We start from the raw sequence: 23,309 nt of genomic DNA, 5'->3' as shown, positions 1-23,309 counted from the left end.
CAGTGTCTTCTGGTTCATAGGCGAGTGTGTTACCTACTAGGATACTACCCACCCTAATCACCCTACTCACACGTACATGTACATGCAGAAACATACAAAACAGAACCCTCTATTGCTCAAACATATAAACAATGGCTCACACATCTCAATCCCCATTCTGAATATCAGAAGACACACACACACACTGACAATGGGCCTAATTTAGCGATCAAAAACGGAAAAAAAACTGAATACGATCATTCTTCCGTACATTTCGGAATTTCTGAAATTTCAGCGTACTACTGTATACACAATACTAATTCTACACGTACTATACAGCTGCTCTCAGATCGCATACACACGTTCCTGTGCTGCAGCAGAAGAAATCAAGCTGTGACAGGAAATGTTACATCATAGTTAGTTTTAAATCATGTTGACCAGCCAGGATTTCAGGTGCAGTGTGTCATGGGCTATATATGACTAATGAGCCTTTTTGATCGACTTATATAATTGTGTTAGTTTTAGTTAGTTTCGTTATTACAGACATACACATTCAGGATAAATGAAACCATTGTTTAATTGAGGTCACATTAAAAGCTTAAATAAGAGCAACGACAGTCATCATATTCACCCGTGGCAGATCTGTTTCAGTCGCCACGGAGTAGCTAGAGGAACTCAGTAGGATGGTAGTAGCCAAGTTGGTAACACACTCGCCTATGAACCAGAAGACCCAGGTTCAAATCCCACTTACTACCATTGTGTACCTGGGTAAGACACTTAACCCTAAGTGTCTCCAGGGTGGGACTGTCCCTGTAAATACTGATTGTAAGTCGCTCTGGATAAGGGCGTCTGGTAAATGCTGTAAATGTAAATGTTCCATAAGCCTGAAAAAGTGTGTGACATCATTTTGGCCTGGCGTTTCTGTACAAGGCAGCTCTGGAGAACCAGGTTCCATTTAAAGTGCTCCAGCATGCTTGACAGAACATCATTCAGCAGTCCTAAAATGTGTGCGATAATTACTTTTCGTTGCCTTGTTAATATTCGTAGAGTATTCGTTTTCATTATCTCCACTAATTAACCACACATCAACAATTGCCTCTCTGGAACACACGGTCGTGGTGGCTATCTTGAATGGCCACTGGTGCTTGGTGCTGAATCATCTGGTTTAATAAAATTCAAAAAGATCAATGTTACATTTGTCTGTGTCTAATGAAAGAAACACATTAAAATGTATTTTATACTTTTAAGTGCTTCTTATGCTTATGTTTTATTTAAATGTAAATCATTTTGAATTTAGTTCAACTAAGCTAAACACATTACCTGCATTTCAGTTAAACATGTTACCAGGAAATTGTAAACTGCATTTTAATACCTCAGCTGGAGTTTGGCAAATTACGGTGCGATGATCTGCTTCCATACACGCAATTTATCGCCTTTTATTCCGCTTATTAAGCTGCCAAACTGCACAATTTTTTCCTCTCTACCTGAATAAATTAACATCTTCATTCTTCACATCTTCATGGACACACCTTCTCATTCAATGTGTTTTCTTTATTTTCATGACATTTACGTTGGTAGATTCTCACTGAAGGCATCAAAACTATGAATGAACACATGTGGAGTTATGTACCAGTACTGGCCTGTACTGTATGCATACACATATTCACATACTGGCACATATCAATGCAAACAATCATAGTCTTTCTCTGACTGACTGACTGATTGACTGACTGACTGACACACACACAAAATTCAACCTGTCAATTTTCAATCAGTGTTCAGAGCTGTTCCGGCTGTTGTCACCCACTTACTCCAGTGCAGCATAGCTGGAATGTTAAACCAATAAGCAAATAGATCTTAAAACCCAAAACAGTAGATATATTGTGAACATAAATAAGTAATAAATCAATAGTCCCACAAACGTCAGTAAAACAGACTAAAAGAAACTTTCTAGGGGTCACCACAGCCGGGCCCTTGGAATTTCATTCCGAACTGGCTGTTGCAGGTGGTGGGGAGGGACGAGCGGGGATCCCGCGTGACTCGTTTTTTGGCCCCTGAATCAAAGGTGTGATACTGCCATTGCATGATGGGTGATGACAACTGGAGTGCATACTTGTGCAGACAGCGTCAGCACTGCTGTCTCAGACTCGCCTCATGCCCAGTCACGATGTCCCCAGCTCCTGTGGAGGCCTGTTACCGTGGCGACCACCAAGGCCAAGGGATTATGCCGGCAGGTTGTTATTCCCAAGATGTATACACTGATCAGCCATACTATTATGACTGGTCAAGTGAATAACATTGATTATCTTGTAATAAATTGGGAGAGGGATGTATTTAAGTCGCTTTAAGATGATGTGTTAGAAGCAGAAAAAAGAATTGAGGTCCACGTTTTGAAGGATTGCTGTCTGGGACGCCAACTGCAGCAGTCAGGACCTACCTAAAGTAGTCCAATGAAGGACAGTGCATTGCAGCTTCTTGCATATGGGACTGCATAAGCACAGACTAGTCAGGTTTTACATGCTGACCACCACCAAAGGCACCTACAATGCTGCTGCTGCAAAAAAAAAAACATTTCAACAATGGTTTGAGGACCACACCAATGCAGCCTGAGGTGTTGACTTCAAATTCAAGCATAAAGTGTTGCATAAAGTGTTTTATTACTATTATAGTAACAGCACTATTATGTTATTTATCAATAACCTAATAATGAGCAAAACAGTGATGGAATGGTATCGTTTGTCATCGGGATGTATATTGTATATTTACTTTACTGCTTTGTGCGGATGCTGACATGAGATTTGTGATTATGACTCTTTTCTGGTAGGGTAGTAAGGCGCGGTAATGCTTGTACTACTACAGTACTACTGCTGGACCCTAGACATCGATTTTAACGGTTAATTGGAGCACCAGTCGGCTGATCGGACTGACGAATGCTCTGTTGCCTTTTAAGGGAATCACTCATGAAGATGAATGTTCCAGCCATGCAGTGTGTTGAAAGGGCTAGTGACCCATGCCTGATTTCTCTCTTAAGGCTAAATCAGTTTTGACGTGTCTTTGTGCTTGCAATGTGCACGGTTGTGTGCGAGTGTATGTGCAACATCTGGTTTCGCTTGGGCGTCCTTCTTTTACCCCATGGAAATCTACCTGACATCACCCATCCTATTTTAAATCCCATCAGTCTCATAGCTCTAGAGACACAACATTGGCTCTCGTCGTCTTTGTTGGTTTTGCCTTAGTTCTAGTGTTAAATGCAGCCCCGATCACACATTTGTCACAATTTTCAATTTACTGCTCATTATTAGCTAGATGCATAGACTGTGGCATGTTGCATTAATTGACTTATTCTGATTTATTCTTTCACAGGGGCACAAGTAGTATTATTCTTTTTTACACCCCCTTTTGTTCACACTGACATGTTCTGTAAACAATTGTTTTAATTGCTGTAATTCTTGCCATTATTGTTAAGAGATTTTTTTTTGTGTGTGATTAAAAGTGAGTTTTCCCACTTTCCCTCCACTCAGCAGTGAATTGCATGAAACACCAGACCAGCTAAATGATCCCGGAAGTAATCATCATGTCTGTGAGACCATCTGGAGGTTTGCAGATGTTGGATTCTCAGAGGCAAAACACAGGCATCTGCCTGTAGCCATTTTGGCTCAGAACTGTCACTGCATCTACTCCCGAAGTCATTGCAGCTTCACAATGGAAGCCACTTCATCTCCATTGGAGGCCATAACGGCTCAACAGAGACACAGCCTCTTGTTCTGGGTGAAATATTGTGCTTGCCATTGCAGTCCTCCAGATTACGATGGAGCATAAAACTTTGACCATACATTTGACAGTTAATGTGTGTGTTTGTGAGTGTGTGTGTCTAGAGTGGCCTTTTTAAATTATGGAAAGGCTGAGAGAGCACCCTGCTGGCAGAAAATGATTGTGTGTGTGTGTGTGTGTATGTGTACACATGGAGGCCTATGACATTTAGCATCTGCTGCTGTGTCTGTTTTGCTCTACCTCTGGCTATTGAACACTCTCTCTCTCAGACACACACACATACACACACACACACACCCACCCCTTCTGGGAGGTATCATCAGTAAATGTCTATGTGCATATAATAATAATGTAATGTAATCAGAGACAAAATGTGTTTTTTCGTCTGTTCTTATTAAAATTAAATTCGGTCCAATTTACAGATCAAAATAAACTTTCAAAACTGTATTTTAACACATTTTCTGTGCAATTACATGCAGGTTTTCCCCTTTGGAATTATGATCTTGTAGTAAAAATGTAAAAGCAAGTAATGACAGTTGGATTTATCAGGTGTGTACATTTCTGTGGACTTTTGGCCTTCAAGACACATAGCAGTAATGTAGTGTGAACTGATGCTAAATGGGGTATCTGGGTGTGATTTCTATGCTTAGACATTTATTAGAAAAGAAAAAAAACACTCATTTTCTGTTTCTTATTTCTTGAACATATTTCTTATTTCTTGATAGAAAAGTAATAATAAAAAATTATAAGAAATAGAAAAGAAAAACATTTCTACAACATGATAGTCAGATCATCTAAATCTCAGCAATCAAGAAAAGATTTTGAGAACAACTGCTTTACCCTTATAGTTAATCCTGTTTTATGTTTATTTGGGTTATTATTGTAATTATTTCATTATTATTATAATATTAATGTTATTGTAACATTATTCTATTTTTAATTGCATTTTACACTGCATTTACACATCTGAGCTTATGACAATCACTAACTGAATGAAAGGTCCAGGGCGAGACAGCAACAGGGTCTGTGGTGAAAGGTGCTTAGACACTCAGATACTCAGTCAGTCTCAGTTTAATTCTTCATTAACCTTTCCCTTTCGTTGACTCGGTAATGCTGGCGGTCCCACTTTCTCAACAGGGGACAGACAGTGGTCTCCAACATCTGATGTGTCTCATTTCCCCTCTGTCACCCAGGGGTCTCATTAATGTCAGCCGAACAGAGAGAGAGAGATCGGGAAAGATCGAATAAATGAATAATAAAATATTGCATATATATTTTAAATGGTAGGTTATGAAATGGAAGGTAACGAAGATGTAATGTTCCTATGTGTATTTTACATGTTGACATTGGTTCTTGTATAATAGATAAACAATTATATTTTAAATCAGTTGAATTAACTGTAGTGAAATATATATATATATATTCTGATTAATTGACCTGTCTAATAATGGCCAGAAGGACCTAGTTTTCCAGAGAAGCTGTATGTCATTGTTAAGCAATGGTTAATTTCTGGCATGCATGGTTATCTGTATCAAGACAACAGCAGCCAGACAAGAAAAAGGAAACAGAAATGGTTCATGTTCATGAATTTTATTTGCAATCATCTTTATCTGTATTCATGAAGATCACAGCATGTGCTGGAAAAAGTTTAGTTCGGGTTGCGTTTTTCCTGCACTGACCTTACAGCAATGTTGCCAGATACAAGACTATTTCCAAGCCGAAAAACGTCAATAGAACTGACAGTGTAATTCCAAGACTACATACTATAGTAAACCATCTTTCATATATATTTTTTTAATGTTTTTTAGTTTAGATTATTATTTGCACATTTTTGATCCCATAACTGTTAATACATCATTTGGGTAGTTGCAAAATGATTTTTTTTATTCCAACTGTCGTGCATTTAAGTGATTTAAGATTTTATTACTGAGATCATTTAAAGGTATTATGCTGCCACTCCGTGGCCAGTAATAGGTAAGACAAGAATTAGAGCGCCAACATTTGTACCTCACCTCTGGTTTTTGGCAAATTAGTGAATAGTTATGATCTAGTACAATACATGAAATATTCATACAGTCAATAATTATAATATAATATAATATTTATAATATAATAGACTCAAGAAATTTGACTCAGCTCAGCTTCTCCGCGTCCTTCTCTGACCAGAAGCTCTTTGGCCAGGTCCGGGCGTCCAGCGAGGGTGAGGCCGTGGGCCAGAAGGGGCACTTTAGGAGTGTGGGAGGGGAGGCCTCTCCTCCAAAGGCCCAGGATGTGGTAGGCCTGGCGCGGCAGGCTGACGGGGGCCCTGAGGCGGCCCAGCTGCACCGAACTCCTCTTCACCTGCAGGGCCGACAGCAGCCGAGCGGCTTCCTCGGCACACAGCTCCTCACTCAGCCAGCACAGAGCCTCGTCCGAGGGTAGAGGGTCTGAGAGAGACAGAGGTCAGTTCAATGACAACCGCAGCTGCAACATTTCAGCGCGCATCTGTCAGCAAATCTACTTTTTTTTTTGATTTTCGGTTTACCTGACCCATTTTTTGATGTGACCTTTGCACTCTCTGGTCGGCAGGTGACTCTTACTTCCTGAAACCAGGAACCAGTTAAGGAGTAAAACACACGCACTTTTCCACATTGCTTCATCATTCTGCATCTGGTTGCATACCTTTGGCAGTGTGAGGCACAACTTGCAGACAGACCCCTCAGGGGGGCGCTGTGCCGAGACAACAGCTGCGTCGCCCACCCGCACCAGTTGGGCTCTCCTGATCCGGTGGAAGATGGCCGTTCCTTTGTAATGGGGTGAGCTGTAGTTCCCGAACGGGTCCTTCACGGTCAGGCGCAGGTACACTCTACTGCTGCGCTGGCTGTGGAAGGTGATCCGGTCCGCTGTTCCTCCAAGGCGGCCTACACGCGCACACATGAAAATTAACACTTGTGACATTGTGATTCAAGGAACGTAAATTTGCATTTAACCATTTACCCTTAGTGAGCAGTGGGAATCCACGAAACCTTCAGCAGTCTCACAACTCTAATACAATTACGTTTACAGCATTTATCAGACGCCCTTATCCAGAGCGACTTACAATCAGTAGTTACAGGGACAGTCCCCCCCTGGAGACACTCAGGGTTAAGTGTCTTGCTCAGGGACACAATGGTAGTAAGTGGGATTTGAACCTGGGTCTTCTGGTTTTTACTTTTTTTTTCAGATTATGTTTTCAGATATGTTTGATATGAGGGTTTTCTGGTGTTCGTGGCATCAGATGAGCACAGACTGAACGCAACCGTTTTTATGCTCATTGGAGCAAATAAGAGCGTCCACACGGGCGTTCAGCACCAGCGTTCAGTGGGCTGCACGTCTGAATTGCGATGCATCGGTTATGAGATTCATTTCAACACCGCTTGTGGGGACTTCAGTGGTACCTTGGCGGTACCTTGGCCCGCAACCCTTCACTTCCTTACACTCTAGGCCACCGCTGCCCCACTACCCACACCTACCCTACCCCTACCCCACTACCTCACGCCTCTACTGAGACCAGAACAGGCCTCGGGTACAACACTAACGCTATCACAAAATGAAAGCCATGCGTTTAAATCACACGTGGGAGGGGCTCTCGCGCCACATCATTTCTCTCTTTCTACTCCAGGCTGTATGTATGTGCGTGGTAAATCAGTGCAGATTTTGCAAGTCTGTTGTCAAGAATACACAATCCATGGAATGCATACACAAGTATGAACATGATTAATGATCCATTAGAATGCATAAAACGTCCCTGGAGGGGCTTTTTCCACAAGGCTTGGTAGCGTCAGGAGATGCTGCCAGATGCGGACCGGAAAGGTTTCATGCATTATTAACTATCTATTGACATTATTAAAGTTTTTTTGTGACTTATGGACTTCGTTTGATGGACTTTGAGGGTCGGGGAAGGTGGTGGCCTAGCGGTTAAGGAAGTTCCCCCATTATCAGAAGGTTGCAGGTTTGAATCCAGATCACAGCTATGCTTTGTATCACAATGACAATCACTTCACTTATGTATTTAATTTGATTTTCAGAGTGATGTAATGATGTAAATTGGTATAAATGAGTGAGAATTAATATCGGTTGAAATAAAAATGAATTGTGATATAAAGCAAATTTCTCAACCTCTCACTCAAAACCTCTCACTAGAAACGTTCGCGATATTTGTGACCGTGTGTACCTGTGGCCGTGAGGTTCCCGCTGAAACTCAGCAGTAGCAGCTCCCCTTCACACATGAAGATCTCACCACAGGCCTCAGGGGGACTCCAGCGCTCCAGGGCCTGAAGCCTGTTCATCTCCCAGCTCAGGTCCCTGCTGGGCAGAAGTGCCACCATCACGCTGCGAGGGTCGTCCCTCTCGTGCTGGAAGATAAGGGTTGCCATGACGTCCTGGACTGTGTTCTCAAGCTCTTGCACCAGGCCAGCCAGACCGGAGGGACTGCTTGAGGAACGGAGACGCACTGCTATAAGCCTGCAAAGACATGTAGAGGGAGGTTGGGAATCTCAAATAGACTCATTCATTAATTTTCATTGGCACATTTTTTTGCCAATTTTATGTTTTTAATCATTTTGCACTTTTCCCTTCCTGAATCATAATGTTCTACTGGAATTTCTTTGGTTTACTTAACCTCTCAAAGTTCTCCAGCAGCTCAAAGGAGACAAGTCCATTCTGCAGGTTCCTCACAGAGACCCTGTTCAGAACCTCCCACTGTTCCTTCCTCCAGACCAGCACAGCCAGATGCTCACTGGCTGATTTCACTGAAGAGCTCACCGCCCTAAAAAAAAGACATTTTAACCAGAGCAGGGCAGCGTTTGTTACGTTTATTATTCTTATTCTCCTCCCTGCTTTTCAGAGAGGAGGCGCCAACGTGCCAGCATTCAGAGGCCTCTTCTCCCGCCCTTCGCTGGTCAGGGCTCGGGGGACAGGGCAGGGTAAAGGTCATAGGTCGGCGGAAAGGATGGTTGCAGGGGTGAGTGAGGTACACCAGTGGGCTGGTGGATTGGACCGGTCCGAGCTTCGCAGTCACTCTAGACAGCAGGCTGCCATCTAGTGGCTGAACCTGACAAAATGAAGAAACATACTGTACATTCACTCCAGTGAGCTTTTAAATATACTAGAGTCTCAAGATTGAAAGAATCACAGAGAAAAACAGAACTGAAACCAAAACATTTCTGCAGGTTTTTCAAGTCATGCAAAGCTGCGAAAATTCATATAGTAACATTATGGCATTAAATAAAATTTATTTAATCAGAAAAAGCAAATAATGTAACCAAGATTCAAGAAAGGTTTATTGTCAATACCACAACATACAGAGTATACAGTCTTTTTAAAAGTGTATTGTTTCACTAAAATAGCCATAAAATTGAAAATCATATGGTAAAATAAATAAAAAACCTGTACAAACATGGGAAGAGGGTGTAAAGTCACACACACACACACACACACACACACACAAAGATGGAGCAGGATTCGGAAGAATAGGCTTAATAACTGGATTATAAGTTTTCAACTGATGTAATAAGATATGGTTGTATTAAATACAAGCATTGGAAACATTGAAAAATTTTATCACAAGAAACAAAATCAGTGGACTTATAATGAATACATTTCTATAAGTAGATGCAAGAATACTATCTTATAACCTATAACAACTGTATAAAAAAAAAGTCAAATAAAAATGTCAAAGCTGTGCTATAAAGTAGATTTCTGTACCATAGCTTGTACAACCACTGGTGTGGTGAAGGTTCCAGGCAGGTAGTCCACGCAGATCCGGGAGTCCATGTCAAGCTTGTGTGACAGGCCTCTCTTCGGGACAGTGTAGGTCTCCCTCCTCGGACACGACACGACCGCAAACACGCCCAGAGCGTATACCCGGACCTCTGCAAAGGATCCCTGAGACATGGGGTCACAAGGGGTACAGATAACAAATGTGACAAAGTTCCACACAAGAATGTGTTCCAAAATATACCAGTGAAAACTGGTGATGTGTAATGAAATCCAGCTTGTGTTAAATATCGATTTTCCATATTTTCATTAAACAATGACATTATGTGTATAGAGAATTAGACTCTGTTATCCTATTATTCTTTGTGCAGTAATACAATACTGTTTCTCGTCTTCAGACTTTTAACGTAGGAGATTATTTATTAGTTTTCTGAGTTGGGAGAGACCGACACCCAGTTCTTCTCTGCATGAGAAGGACAGACAGCCACCTTTAAGTGTTTCTAATTTCTATAAATGCACTTGACTTCAAGGTAGATTTCAAGGTCCTTAAAAAATGGATCAATCCAGCTGTAACGTCTTAACAAATGTCATGGTTTTCAAGTAGACCCCCTGTCCTCTGAGCATTTTTTTATCGCACTGTGTTGCCACAAAATATGCTATATAGAAAAATTTGAAGTGATTAAATGATTGATTGGTTGATATTTGACCTCTGTTGACACAGGGCTGATGTAGCTGACCCTTGACAGGCTGTCAACCACCTTCACTTTAACATCCCTGTAGTTGCCACGGTAGCAGGCCGTAAAGAAAACGGATATGGTGAGCGGGAAGGGACATCTGACGTCACCGGGCACAGAGATCTTCAGGACGCTGCTGAGCAGCTCCTCGCGGTCAGACACCATCAGGGGGCTCAGCTCGTCCACCAGGTCGCAGGCCACAACCTGTTCCACCTCTGCTGGAGCTGTGATGTAGCACACTGTGGGGCTTTGGGTTGACGGGTGCACCAGCTGAGCCTTGAACCTGGGACAAAATGACATGGGACCATGTTCTGAATTGATGAACAAATTCTATGCTTGTTATCCAATCTATACAACCACAGAAAGCACTTTATTGCAGGTCTAGATATATAATTTAACCGCCATTAACACAGAGAAGGTGTAAGAAATTGTTCAGCTAAAGATGTTTTATGAATTGTGGCAAGGCTATGGCATAAGTTATTATAACACCACCTGTCAGTGAGTGGTCAATACTGGTTCAGATACAGTGGAGTAATAAGTCATATTTAATGGTGTAATGGATTTAAATTGAGCAAACAACACTCACGCCCTGGTGGCCCAACCACATTTGACTTCCTGCGACCTTCCTGCTGACCTCACGTCCGTCTCCACATCTCCTCCTTCCTGTCTGTCCGTAGAGGTGCAGGGTACAGAGTCATGGCCGGTGGTGCCAGGCCCTACCGTTTCGACTCGTTGCATAACTGGGGTGTGTGTCTGGGCCGGTCCAAGTGTGTCAGCAGAGGCCGTGACCTGCTTATCCTCCACGTTGGGGAGCAAGGCATTCTGGGCGTCTGTTGCATCATGGGAGCTCTCACCCTCCACATGTACAGGTGTGCCTGCTGGATCCTTGCTCCTCATCTCAGACGCAATGTGAGCACTAATGAGTCCAGGTTTAACATCCCTCGGTGGGTCATCGGGCGTCCCACTCGAGAACTTTTCCCCACCCAGTGCGGCAATGGCCACATCCAGTTTATGGCTCATGCCCTTTAGACAGTTCTCTGCACCCCCAACAGCCTCCACAATGATCTGTACCGTTTCACTGAAGAGGCCGAGACTCTGACCGCAGTCCTCACAGGGATCTGGACATGACAGCGAAAGATTCACGTGTCATATGACCATATGAAATGTCCCCTGACATTTTGCTTTTATGTCTTTGTGTCACGATCCGGTCCAAAATGGGGTTAATGTGTTAATTGTATAAAGCTGCCCTGTTCGCCGTCAGGTCTTTAACGATATGTTCTGTGTTCACCAATGTCAACATCTCGGATGTCTCCCCTGTCTTGTGATTCACCAGTAAACCCCTGTTTCATGATGTCAGGTGAAAGTGTCCTTCATTCCACGTCTTCTCGTCACTCTTCGTCCTCCTCTCCGTTCACCCGCCGCGTCATGCCCGCATGGACATAATGTCAAAGACCTGACCGCGAACAGAAACGAACAGGGCAGCTTTATACAATTAACACAGGTGAAAACGATTAGGGAACATTTCACATGACAACAATGAAACTCCGGTCCGGATCCCAATCCAGACCGGAGTAACCCCATTTCGGACCGGATCGTGACACTTTGTGGTCCCCTAATACTGTATCTGAAGACACTTTGAGTCAGTTCCACAATGAGATTTCCCCAGGACAGCTTTAAATTCTAATGAGGCAAAATTAATTTCCAGTTTACAAGAAACAACTACCTTGTACATAACATGCCTTGGACAATTTATTAAAAACACTTCTCTTTTACATGTAGGTATGACAAGGTCCTCTAAATTGATTTTTTTTGTCTACAATGTTGTTACTGTGATCCTAGCATTTGCTGTATATACCATATTCAATAAACTTCTAATCTGAGCAATATTTATGCAATTGGTCTCCAAATCTATTTTCAATTAAAAATGCATTATTGTGTAAATAACATACATTTAACCATTCTCATTTTTTTTCTTACTGGTTCTACAAATTTCTGAATTCTCAAAAAAAAATATATATATATACACACACACACACACACACACACACATACAAGCTTGAACACACTTTCTCAGTCAATGTGCTTTATTTTCTTGACCATTTACTTCTCACTGAGAGCTTCAAAACTACGAATGAACACATGTGGAGTTATGTACTTAACAAAAAAGGTGAAATAACGGAAAATATGTTTTATATTCTAGTTTCTTTGCTCTGATTACTGTTTTGCACACTCTTGGCATTCTCTCGATGAGCTTCAAGAGGTTTTTAACAGTCGTCAAGGAGTTCCCAGAGGTGTTTAGCACTTGTTGGCCCCTTTGCCTTCACTCTGTGGTCCAGCTCACCCCAAACCATCTGAATTGGGTTCAGGTCCAGTGACTGTGGAGGCCTCTACTTTTTGTTAAGTACATAACTCCACATGAGTTCATTCATAGTTTTGATACCTTCAATGAGAATCTACCAATGTAAATGGTCATGAATATAAAGAGAACACATTGAATGAGAAGGTGTGTCCAAATTTTTGGCCTTACATATATACACACACATACATAAATATATATATTAGTGGTGAGCCGTTATAGGCGTTAACGTGAGACTCTTATCGGGCAATAAAAAAAATATTGCCGTTAATCTATTCACAAAGTTGGGTTGGGAGCTAAGTCTATACCACGCAAGCTATTGTGCAGGAGTTAAATGGTTACACTAGATTTATAAGTATATTTCTTCTTTCTTGTGTCTTTTATTTTCTTATTTTCTAAAGACTTTTATTTTGTTTTTGAGACACGGTTTAGTCTCTTGGACACATGGCATGAGTTGTGAAGTGCGTGGGGTTTGTGTGCAAAAAGTTATTTCTTTCAATTTAATTTATGTACATATAAGGAATATTTTGCATGTGTGTTATTTTGTGAGTATTTTTTTTATGTTCTTTTAATACTGTATATAGTAGAGAGAGGTGCAGAAAGACACGATGTTCTGACGCGACCTTGCTTTTTGTACAGGAATGCAGTATTGTAAATTGTGAATGCTTTATGTTAATGTTCAGTTCTCTTGGACACATGGCGTGAGTTGAGAGAGAGAGAGGTGCAGATAGACGCGACATGTGACGCAATGTTCTGACACTTTGCACAGAAAATTTCTTGGGTTTCAGCTCATCATTTGTGGTTCAAGAAACGAAATCAAAAAGTTACACAACGCAGAAGAAGAACCGCTACACTATGATGACTTGCACCTTGATATTTTAGCGTGGATGTATACCTAGCCGAATTGCACTGAAGGGGGCGAGAACGAGTCTTCGAACTGTGAAATGACCACATCAAACGTGACGTGGTAACATGGATGCAGCTATTTAACTGAATAAACAGTTGGTAAACACAAGTACATCTTATTGAACATAATTTATTTTCATCACCAATTATCATAGTAGAACAGCTTTCTCAAGCAGTTTGTGATGCATTTTGGAAACAGGAGATGAGCCCCTGGTCTAATGCGCCACCTGGCTTGAGAAACCCATTCTCAAATACTTACTTTTAGTCATTATTTGGGTAGCACACGTATTCTGAATGCCTTCGGCAGAATTCAAATGAGCCATTTTAATCTAGATTAATGTAGATTAATCTGAAATATAGATTAATCTAGATTAATTACATGATTACAGTGAGATTAATCTAGATTAAGAAAATTTATCTATGCCCACCTCTAGTATATATGTACCTATATATATACACACACACACACACACAAATACACACAAACTCACACATATACATATATATCACTTTCATACATACCTATATATACTTAGGTATGTATATAACCCTAGGTATATATAGGTATGTATTAAAGTGATTGTCATTGTGAAACACTGCAGCACAGCACACGGTGACACAACAAAATGTGTCCACTGCTTTTAACCATCACCCTTGGTGAGCAGTTGGCAGCCATGACAGGCGCCCGGGGAGCAGTGTGTGGGGACGGTGCTTTGCTCAGTGGCACATCAGTGGCACCTTGGCGGATCAGGATTTGAACCAGCAACCTTCTGATTACGGGGCCGCTTCCTTAATCGCTAGACATTGACAATAAATACTTTTAGGTGCTCATTTTCTTGGCCCACCACTCTATTTACCAGACACAGTCTGGCCTCTTACTACACCATGTCTTATTTAATGGCACAGAGAAGATAGTATAATGTCCTTTTTACCTGTTGCCAGCTGCATGTGTGCCCCTGTGTAGTTCTGCACCTCTAGCCTCTCTGCTGTCCTCCTCACTGCTCCTCCCCAAGCTGAGACCCTGTGTACGTACAGCCGCCCCAAATCCTTCAGGACCCCCAACACCCGGAGCTGGGCGTCGGATGTGCCCCCGATCCTCATGCCAGGTGTCTGGCCCTGCTGCAAGAGTCCAGTTCGACTTCTCACTATGATGGTCTGGTCCAGCTGATCTCGCAAGGAGCGTGTGGAGACCTCCAGCAGCTGCAGAAGGTGGTCTTCAGTGAGCAGGTCATTCCTGGGGTCCATGCGTGGTTCTGAATCTGCCAGACAAATCTAAAAAGAAATAAATGTTCCTTCTTCTTCTATTACCCTCCTCTGTCTAGAGCTGGATTTTGTAGATCTCTCCCTCTATTCCCCCACCTCTGACCGCATTGGTCACGCTGGTGCAGTAAAAGTGTCCATGGAGACAGGTGGGTGTGCCTGGACACAAAAGGGACCGTTTTACAGCAAAGAGGAATGTCTGCGGTGCAGAATAAAAAAACACTGGCCATGTCCTGGTTTAAATAACACCCAAACAGGCCAAAAAAGCACAGATTAATATAATGTCTACACTCACACATATAAACTCAACAGAAGTTCTCAACCGGAAGCTCAGCGCCGCTGGAGCTACACTGGGTTGAGTTACAGCTGAAGCTGCGGCACTGCCTGTGAGGGTGGGGTTCACGAGTATCTAGGGGCGACAGCACCCACTTTGTTTCATTTCTGCACTCCACTCGGACGCTTGTTGGCCGCTATATGATCAAGGCCAGCCCTCACACCCCCACCTAGATACGCGCACACACAAACACACAAGATTTACAGTTTTGTTTCTCCACTTTCCAGCACACATTCCAGCCATCTCACATTCTCACCCACTGCCACTGCGTCTCGCCCCTGTTACGAAGCACAGACTAATTCAGGTTTATGTAATTATTAACAGAGCACACACAACACTACGTTTGATTGTATGGCTCACGGCAATGACCTCACAGTTCCACACAAGATATAAATGCATATATATGCAATGCAAATAATTTTTTTTTTTGATCAAGCCGCTTTCATTATCTCTACATACTAATAAATACAAACTCCATCTGTATGGGAGAGTGAAAAGTTGAATTGCAGTAAATGTAATGTAGCAGCAGCAGAGCAGATGCAATGTGCATGTTTGCAGTGTATGTGTTAATGAGTTAATGAGTGATATTGCCTGGTTGTAAAAACCGCCCCTCATGCTGTTGCAGGTGGGCGATGGAAGTGTGGAAGCTTTTTTTATGCAATGGTGCCGTTCAAGTCTGGGTGAGACCAATTTTTCAAAACACTTATGACCGGTGTAAGTGTGACAGGTCGGTAGACTTTGAGGCTGCTGATGGTGACCTTTTTGGGCAGTGGGACGTGTTGAAAATCCTGGTGACTGCCCCGGCCAGCTGGTCACTCCGCCCGCCTTCCTAGGGTTAGCTGCCCTCAGTTCACCCTTCACCTCGCGCTCCTACAGTGTGAAGCCGGGACTGCTGCAGCCTGATGTTCGGGGCAGTGGCCACGCTGGGTCCAGCGACCTTGAAGCGTGCGAAGAAGTGGTTTGTTTCTTCAGCAAGTGTGCCATCGCCCTCAGCTGCCATGGTGTTGTGTTCCCTGCCACATCTGGCATGTATTGTTGTTGTCATAGTGACCCTCAGTCCTCCTCTTATATGCAGCCTTGGCCTCTTTTCACATTGGCTACAATCTGAAAGCGCCATTAGCAGATGGCCTTGTCCAGTGCAACTTACAATCAGTAGTTACTTGTCCTTGTCCTTACACGCACTGCAGGCTGTCATGTGTGTGTGTGTTTCACTGGTGGCGAAAATGAACAATCGCCGCTCTATTGTGGTCAAAGTCTAAAACATTTATTAGAATAAATTGGATAAGGGCATGTGTTAAAAGATTTTTCATTCTAGTCTAGGTACAAATGATGAGTAATCATGATGAATAATGCATTAGAGAATAAAAAAATTAAAACATACATAGTTAAAAAGGTGTTCTATCTGTGTAAAACGTTGCCATTTTGAATGTCAAGAGCAATTCGATTGATAAAGCATAAATTGTTCAGACTTCCCAAGAACCAACGGAACATTACGACATCATGGACATTCATTCTGCAACAAAAGCTGATTTTGTTTAACCTTTACAGTGTATCTGGAAAGTATTCGATTTTCTCACATTTTACATTACAGCCGTACGTCAAATAGCTATTTTTTTCCCTCAGAATTCCTTATTACACCTCGCACTGCACCTCGTTTACTCCAAGCCTCCAGTACTGCTCGCCTGGTCCCTCCATCTCTGAAGGTAAAAGGAAAACATTCATCTAGACTCTTCTCCGTCTTGGCCCCTCGGTGGTGGAATGAACTTCCCCTCGAGGTCAGAACAGCTCAGTCACTGAGCACCTTCAAACGACAGCTCAAGACCTTCCTCTTTAAAGAATATTTAGATTAAATTGTAATTTTCTTGTTGTCAAACTTTGTGTACAGAATCTACAACAGAGTGAATAAAATAGATGTTTTCATAGTTGGGGTCCTTGTGAACAGGAATTGATCTCTTCATCGATGGTAACTTAAGCACGTTTTAAGTCGCTCTGGATAAGGGCCAATGCCAAATGCCGTAAATGTAAATTCCTGAGACAACACCCCATAATGACAACAAACTTTATTAAAAATGAAATACTGAGAAAGCACATGTACACAAGTATTCACAGCCTATAAGTATTCAAAATCGAGCTCAGGTGCATCCTTTTTCCCCTGATCATCCTTGAGATGTTTCTGCATCGGAGTCCATCTTTGGAAGACATGGACATTTGACAGTTCATGTCAGAGAACAAACCAAGTATGAAGTGAAAGGAATTGTCTGTAGACCTCCGAGACAGGATTGTCTCAAAGCACAAACCTGGCAAAGGTTACAGAAAAACATACTGCTGCTTTTAAGGTCCAAATGAACACTGTGGCCTCCATGGAAGAAGTTCCATGCTGACTGGCCACCTAACCTGAGCAATCAAGGAAGAAGGCCTTAGTCCGGGAGGTCACCAAAAATCCAATGGTCACTCTGTCAGAGCTCTAGAGGTCCTCTGTGGACAGAGGAGCACTTTCTAGAAGGACAACCATGTATGCAGCAATCAACCGTCCAGGCTTGTATGGTAGTGTGGCCAGACGGAAGCCTTAGTAAAAGGCACATGGCAGCCCGTCTGGAGTTCGACAAAGGAAGCCTGAAGGACTCTTTCTGGTCTGATGTCACAAAATTTTAACTCTTTGGTGTGAATGTCAGGTGTCACGTTTGGAGGAAACCAGGCACCGCTCATCATCAGGCCAGTACCATACCTACAGTGAAGCATGGTGGTGGCAGCATCATGCTGTGTGGATGTTTTTCCATTCATATCCTGGATGAAAATCTGCTCCAGAGTGCTCTTGAACTTTGACTGTGGCAATGGCTAATTTTTCCGCAGGACAACGACCCTCAGCGCACAGCCAAGATATCACAGGAGTGGCTTCAGGAAACCTCTGTGAATGTCCTTCAGCGGCCCTGTCAGAGTCCAGACTTGAATCTGATTTTAAAATGTCTGTGCACCAACCCTTCCCATCCAACCTGATGGAGCTTGAGATGTGCTGCAAAAGAGGAATAGGTGAAACTGGCCAAGCTTGTGGCCTCGTAATCAAAAACACTTGAGGCTGTTATTGCTGACAAAGGTGTATGAACAAAGTATTGAGCAGAGAATACTAATGTACACGTGTTTTCTCTCTCTTTTTTTTTTTTAATTTGCCAAAACCTCAAGTAAACTTTTATTGTACGTTGTCATTACTGGGTGTTGTGTGTAGAATTCTGAGGTAAAATGCATTTACTCCACAATGGAATAAAGCTGTAACATAACAGATGTAACATTACAGATGCACTGCATTGTTAATAATGTGATAACTATGTAGATGGTCCCAACAAGCAGGAGAAAGGGAATTATGTTTGGGTTTTTTTCTTTTTATCTTCTTAGCTGCTTTGTTCACTATTGTCACCATCAAAAGCCGCTTCTTGAGATGCTCATCAACATCATTTCATAGTCCTTTGTCTTCATCTAGCAGTGAATGCTTGTGGAACTCCTCCCACCCACAATCCTCTGATGACAAGGACTACTGCAAATCACTCACTCCTCCATCCATTGTACATTTACCAGACGCCCTTATCCAGAGCGACTTACAATCAGTAGTTACAGGGACAGTCCCCCCCCTGGAGACGCTGAGGGTTAAGTGTCTTGCTCAGGGACACAATGGTAGTAAGTGGGATTTGAAACTGGGTCTTCTGGTTCATGTTAACCACTAGGCTACTACCACCCATCCAGGTGGAGATGGTAATTAACAACATCTACCCTGCCCTGCCGTGACCTCCCGAACCCCTAGCACACAGACTCAATCTTATCAAATATGGCACCAACCAGCTCCTCAGCTCCCTGACAAGGACTCACATGACTGGTAAGAGTAACACAGTTGGCCTGTTCAGCAATGTCAACATTTATTTTTGGATTATCTTTACTTTGGTTCCATGGTGTAAATGGGAGACATGGGTGTTATAAACCATGCGTAGAATGTTTTCATCAACATTTATTAACTTCAACACAAACACTTAATACATTAACATTAACCCTAGCAACCGCCTTAGCAACCCTGACCTACAATCCACTTCATTAGGATTCCTGCTCCTGTGGCTAGATAGACCCATTAATATTTCCTCAGGAAATTTGGTCACGTTTTTTTTTATTTTTTTTTATCATTATCGGTTGAAATAGACGTAAAATTTCATTTTCTTAAAAACACTTGGTCATGTTAAGGAAGTGGCCCCGTAATCAGAAGGTTACTGGTTCGAATCCTGGTCCGCCAAGGTGCCACATACACTGCTCCCCTTTCAGGGCTGCCCACTGTTCACCAAGGGTGATGGTTAAAAGCAGAGGACACATTACGTTGTGTCACCATGTGCTGTGCTGCAGTGTTTCACAATGACAATCACTTCACTTTCACTTTAAAGCAAGCGCCTCCTGCACGCGCCTGTCCTCTGGTGTCGTTTTAATGTTGATGATAGTGAAAAACTCTTCCCACAGTCTACACACTGGTAGGGCTTCTCTCCTGTATGTACCATGTAGTGTTTATTACGCTGCGATACTTCTGTAAAACTCTTCCCACACTGCGCACACTGGTAAGGCTTCTCTCCAGTATGTATCCTCTGGTGTGATTTGAGGGTTGATGTTTGTGAGAAACTCTTCCCACACTCTACACACTGGTAAGGCTTCTCTCCAGTATGCGTCCTCTGGTGGGATTTAAGAGTAGATTTTTGTGAAAAACTCACGCCACATGCTACACACCTGTAAGGCTTCTCTCCAGTATGTATCATCTGGTGCGATTTAAGGGTTGACGCTTGTGAAAAACTCATACCACATGAACCACACTTGTAGGGCTTCTCTCCAGTATGTATCATTTGGTGTCTATTAAGGAGCGATACTATTGAAAAACTCCTACCACACAGTGCACACCGGTAGGGTTTCTCTCCAGTGTGTGTCCTCTGGTGTGCAGTAAGGTGTGACGCTTGTGAAAAGCTCTGGCCACACTGTACACAGAGGAAGGGATTCCCTCCAGTATGTATCATCTCATGTACTTTAAGGGTTGATGATTTTGAAAATCTCTTCCCACAGTGTCCACACTGGTGGGGCTTCTCTCCAGTATGTTTCCGCTGGTGTTCCTGAAAATCTTCTACTTGTCCAAAACCCTTGTAACAATGCTTGCATTGGAACATCTCTTCAGTTGATACTTTGTCTTCGCCTGATGATTTTGCTTCCATCTATAACAAAAGTACAATATTTTAAATAAAAAAATTACTACATTAATTTGAGACAAAGAATGATTATCATTATCTTCGGATGTAAGTAATTGCCAATATTAGCAATTAATCAGTAATTATTTTGGTTTCCAGGATAAATTATTATTAAATATTTTTGATCACCACATTGAAGGAAATATGCTTTCAAATCCTGCTGATACTTCTTGTTGGGCAGAGCTAATAGATGTAAGTGTGAAATATGTGTGAATTGAGGACCGGGGTTGGGGAGTAATGAGTTACATGTAAAAGTGTAAAAATTCATTACAGTTGCAAAAGGAAAAGGTGAAATAAAATTTACTAATTGAAAAATTCATCTTTTTTTTTTTTTTTTAGATTTGCCGATAAGTTTTATAATTGTAAAAAGTAAAGTGGTGCAGTGGGAATCAGCCAGTCAGTGCTCAGCAGTACAAATCACTATGAAGCGGACGTGGTTAGGTGAATGTGGCGAGTCGGATGTGGAACCGGATTTTTTGCAATTCGTTGCGATTTTCAAATGGCATTTATTCAAATATCCGATTTCGGTTACATTCAATTAATCATTCAGCCCTACTTTTGAATGTCAAATATTTGCTTTAGCAATGGTTTATAACTGTATGAACTTAAGAGTAGAATAAGGCCTGAAGTGTGACCTTGTTGTTGGGAATACTTTCACATGGAACAATATTTGCTAACACATTATGCTAGCTTTAATGCAAAAAAATCCCTAATTACACTAAACTAATGGAGATGGAACCATGCATCCTTGCTGCTGCCAGACAGGAGTGGACAGGTTCACAGTCCATATCGACTGGGTCTAAATGAGAGAATAATTTGCTGCTCTTTCTAAACCATTTAGAAAACATATTTGGATTTTGGAATTTGCAATGTTATTGGAATGAAATCAAGTGAGATTAGTTGGGACACTTCAAAATGACATTTTGTCACAGCAAATACATCCTTCAAAGAAATGGCACAATGGTTTACTTTCCATGGTCCCCAGTAAAATGATTTTACTAGGTCAGTTATTGGTAGTAGCGAGGTAAATGTATTATTTCACAAATCACAAATAGAAACATGAGGTGGTAGAAGCCTAGTGGGTAACACACTCACTATAAGGTTCAAATCCCTGTCCCAGAAACTAAGTCAATCTGGCTAAGGGAGTCTGCAAAGTGCCATAAACGTAAACGTTAGGAAATATTAACATGTGTATTTTATAGGCCCTTCCAAAAGGGTATTCTGGCCCATATGGTGTCATATTAAGGTTGATTGTGAAAAACTCTTCACACACTGTTGGGGCTTCTGTCCAGTATGTATCCACTAGTGTCCTATAAGATGTCTTTCATCTGAAAAACTCTTCCCACTATACACTACGGCTGCATTATGAAACTAATCGCAATCATGATGTTGGATCGCACACATCTGCTATTCTCTCGAAACTGGCTGCTCAGTCTCACTTCAGTCTATTAAGCGTTCCTACCAGGACTGTCAGGCTGGGCCAGGTCGAGCTTGTACGGTAAATGAGCAAGTAAGTCCTCAAACACAAACTTCTGGTCTATAATATGTATGCTTCCCGTATGATTCGCTGCTTGTAAATTTGTTTTCGTTTGTGATGGCTGGAGCCGAAAAAGGTATACTATATATACAATATACATCTTTCGTTAATTGTTTAATTTTGAGAAAATGCTTATTGAATTACTTATAACATATTTTACTAAGCTGCAGTATGGGGGCAAATAACATTTTAAGTGATGAAAAGATTTAGCAAGTAGTCATTTTATGCGGGTTCCAATCAGACCAAAAATAAACGGACTGTTCACAACATAACATGGCAAACAATTCCAAGCATATCAGGTCCATACTCCCAGCCAAACGTATTAGAACTGTAGAATAAAACCGGAAAGCAACACAATTAACATAAAACATAACTGTTGTCACCGAGGCAGCATCAGATTCCTCGTGTTAATTAAAAGTAGCATACATTCAACTGCTGTAATTTTGAGCCTGTTCATGTTAATTGGAAAAATGAGGTGTCTTGAATTTGCTATTTCAACATAGTTTGGTCCATACTGGGCCAGTACATTTATCGCACATGTAATGTGTTTTATCAATGCAAATCAATCCGTGCATATTTGATCTGATCTATTAGTATTTAGAAAATTGTGGTACTTTAATTGTAACAATTACAATGCTATATAGTTAAATTATAGTAATAAATCGCTATAATCACCCAAACAAGCCCAAAATCACAGGTTGGATTCCAAATAGATTTTGTCCTCTCATGTCTCCTTTTTAGCAATATTTTTTTGGATCGGGTAATGGTTTTTGCTATTTCCAATATTTCCTAAAAGCCTGATTCAGATGGCGGAATCACTGTAGAAGTGTTCTTTTTGTAATGTTCATAATGTTGTAAAATTAGACTAAAAAGCCCAACAGTAGCTGAGATCTTCTCAGTATATTTAGGGTAGGTAATTTCAATTACTGGACTTACTGGCAAGTAGTATGACAAAACACTTCCTTCTTGCACTTTCCCAAACTCTGAATCAACCAAAGGCACATCTGAGGACACAGCCATTGTTGTTATGAGTGGAGCAGCATCAGGGGGAAGGCCACCGTAGATCTCGTCCACTTGGAGCACGGAAAGGTCAGGCAGGGGTGATGTTACTCCCTTATACAGGGAGTGCAGAATTATTAGGCAAGTTGTATTTTTGAGGAATAATTTTATTATTGAACAACAACCATGTTCTCAATGAACCCAAAAAACTCATTAATATCAAAGCTGAATATTTTTGGAAGTAGTTTTTAGTTTGTTTTTATTTTTAGCTATGTTAGGGGGATATCTGTGTGTGCGCAGGTGACTATTACTATGCCTAATTATTAGGCAACTTAGCAAAAAACAAATATATACCCATTTCAATTATTTATTTTTACCAGTGAAACCAATATAACATCTCCACATTCACAAATATACATTTCTGACATTCAAAAACAAAACAAAA

The 23,309-nt window shown here is 41.7% G+C and overlaps 2 protein-coding genes across 2 annotated transcripts; both read right to left on the bottom strand.

Annotated features, from left to right (window-relative positions):
• Positions 1-5,868: 5,868 nt before the first annotated feature.
• dthd1 (death domain containing 1) lies at positions 5,869-16,076 on the bottom strand. The gene is made up of 12 exons (XM_028971504.1): positions 15,938-16,076; positions 14,842-14,901; positions 14,415-14,741; positions 10,855-11,338; positions 10,194-10,503; positions 9,475-9,654; positions 8,638-8,821; positions 8,390-8,603; positions 7,943-8,232; positions 6,412-6,650; positions 6,275-6,332; positions 5,869-6,176 (listed from the first exon to the last, which is right to left on the bottom strand). Exons 1-12 carry the CDS (start codon positions 16,074-16,076, stop codon positions 5,869-5,871), a joined length of 2,793 nt encoding a protein of 930 aa, XP_028827337.1.
• Positions 16,077-18,957: 2,881 nt separating this feature from the next.
• On the bottom strand, positions 18,958-23,105 carry LOC114801677 (zinc finger protein 239-like). The gene is made up of 2 exons (XM_028999853.1): positions 22,802-23,105; positions 18,958-20,295 (listed from the first exon to the last, which is right to left on the bottom strand). Exons 1-2 carry the CDS (start codon positions 22,883-22,885, stop codon positions 19,483-19,485), a joined length of 897 nt encoding a protein of 298 aa, XP_028855686.1. The 5' UTR covers positions 22,886-23,105; the 3' UTR covers positions 18,958-19,482.
• Between the last annotated feature and the right edge of the window lie 204 nt (positions 23,106-23,309).

The sequence above is a fragment of the Denticeps clupeoides genome, chromosome 1 (assembly GCF_900700375.1).
Source record: "Denticeps clupeoides chromosome 1, fDenClu1.1, whole genome shotgun sequence".
Classification (NCBI taxonomy): Eukaryota; Metazoa; Chordata; class Actinopteri; order Clupeiformes; family Denticipitidae; genus Denticeps; species Denticeps clupeoides.
The sequence above is the reverse complement of the archived record's forward strand: the minus strand, read 5'-3'. Positions and strand labels throughout refer to the sequence as shown.

Bases quoted from the DNA above. Each gene is read 5' to 3' on its own strand.
- LOC114801677 (XM_028999853.1), bottom strand. From the start codon at position 22,885: ATGGCTGTGTCCTCAGATGTGCCTTTGGTTGATTCAGAGTTTGGGAAA. The intron at 20,296-22,801 runs GTAAGTCCAGTA...CTTTTGTTATAG, and splicing joins TTTTGTCATACTACTTGCCA to ATGGAAGCAAAATCATCAGG.
- dthd1 (XM_028971504.1), bottom strand. From the start codon at position 16,076: ATGGCAGCTGAGGGCGATGGCACACTTGCTGAAGAAACAAACCACTTC. The intron at 10,504-10,854 runs GTCAGCAGGAAG...ATTTTGTCCCAG, and splicing joins GATGTGGAGACGGACGTGAG to GTTCAAGGCTCAGCTGGTGC. The intron at 9,655-10,193 runs GTCAAATATCAA...CCCATGTCTCAG, and splicing joins TCAGCCCTGTGTCAACAGAG to GGATCCTTTGCAGAGGTCCG.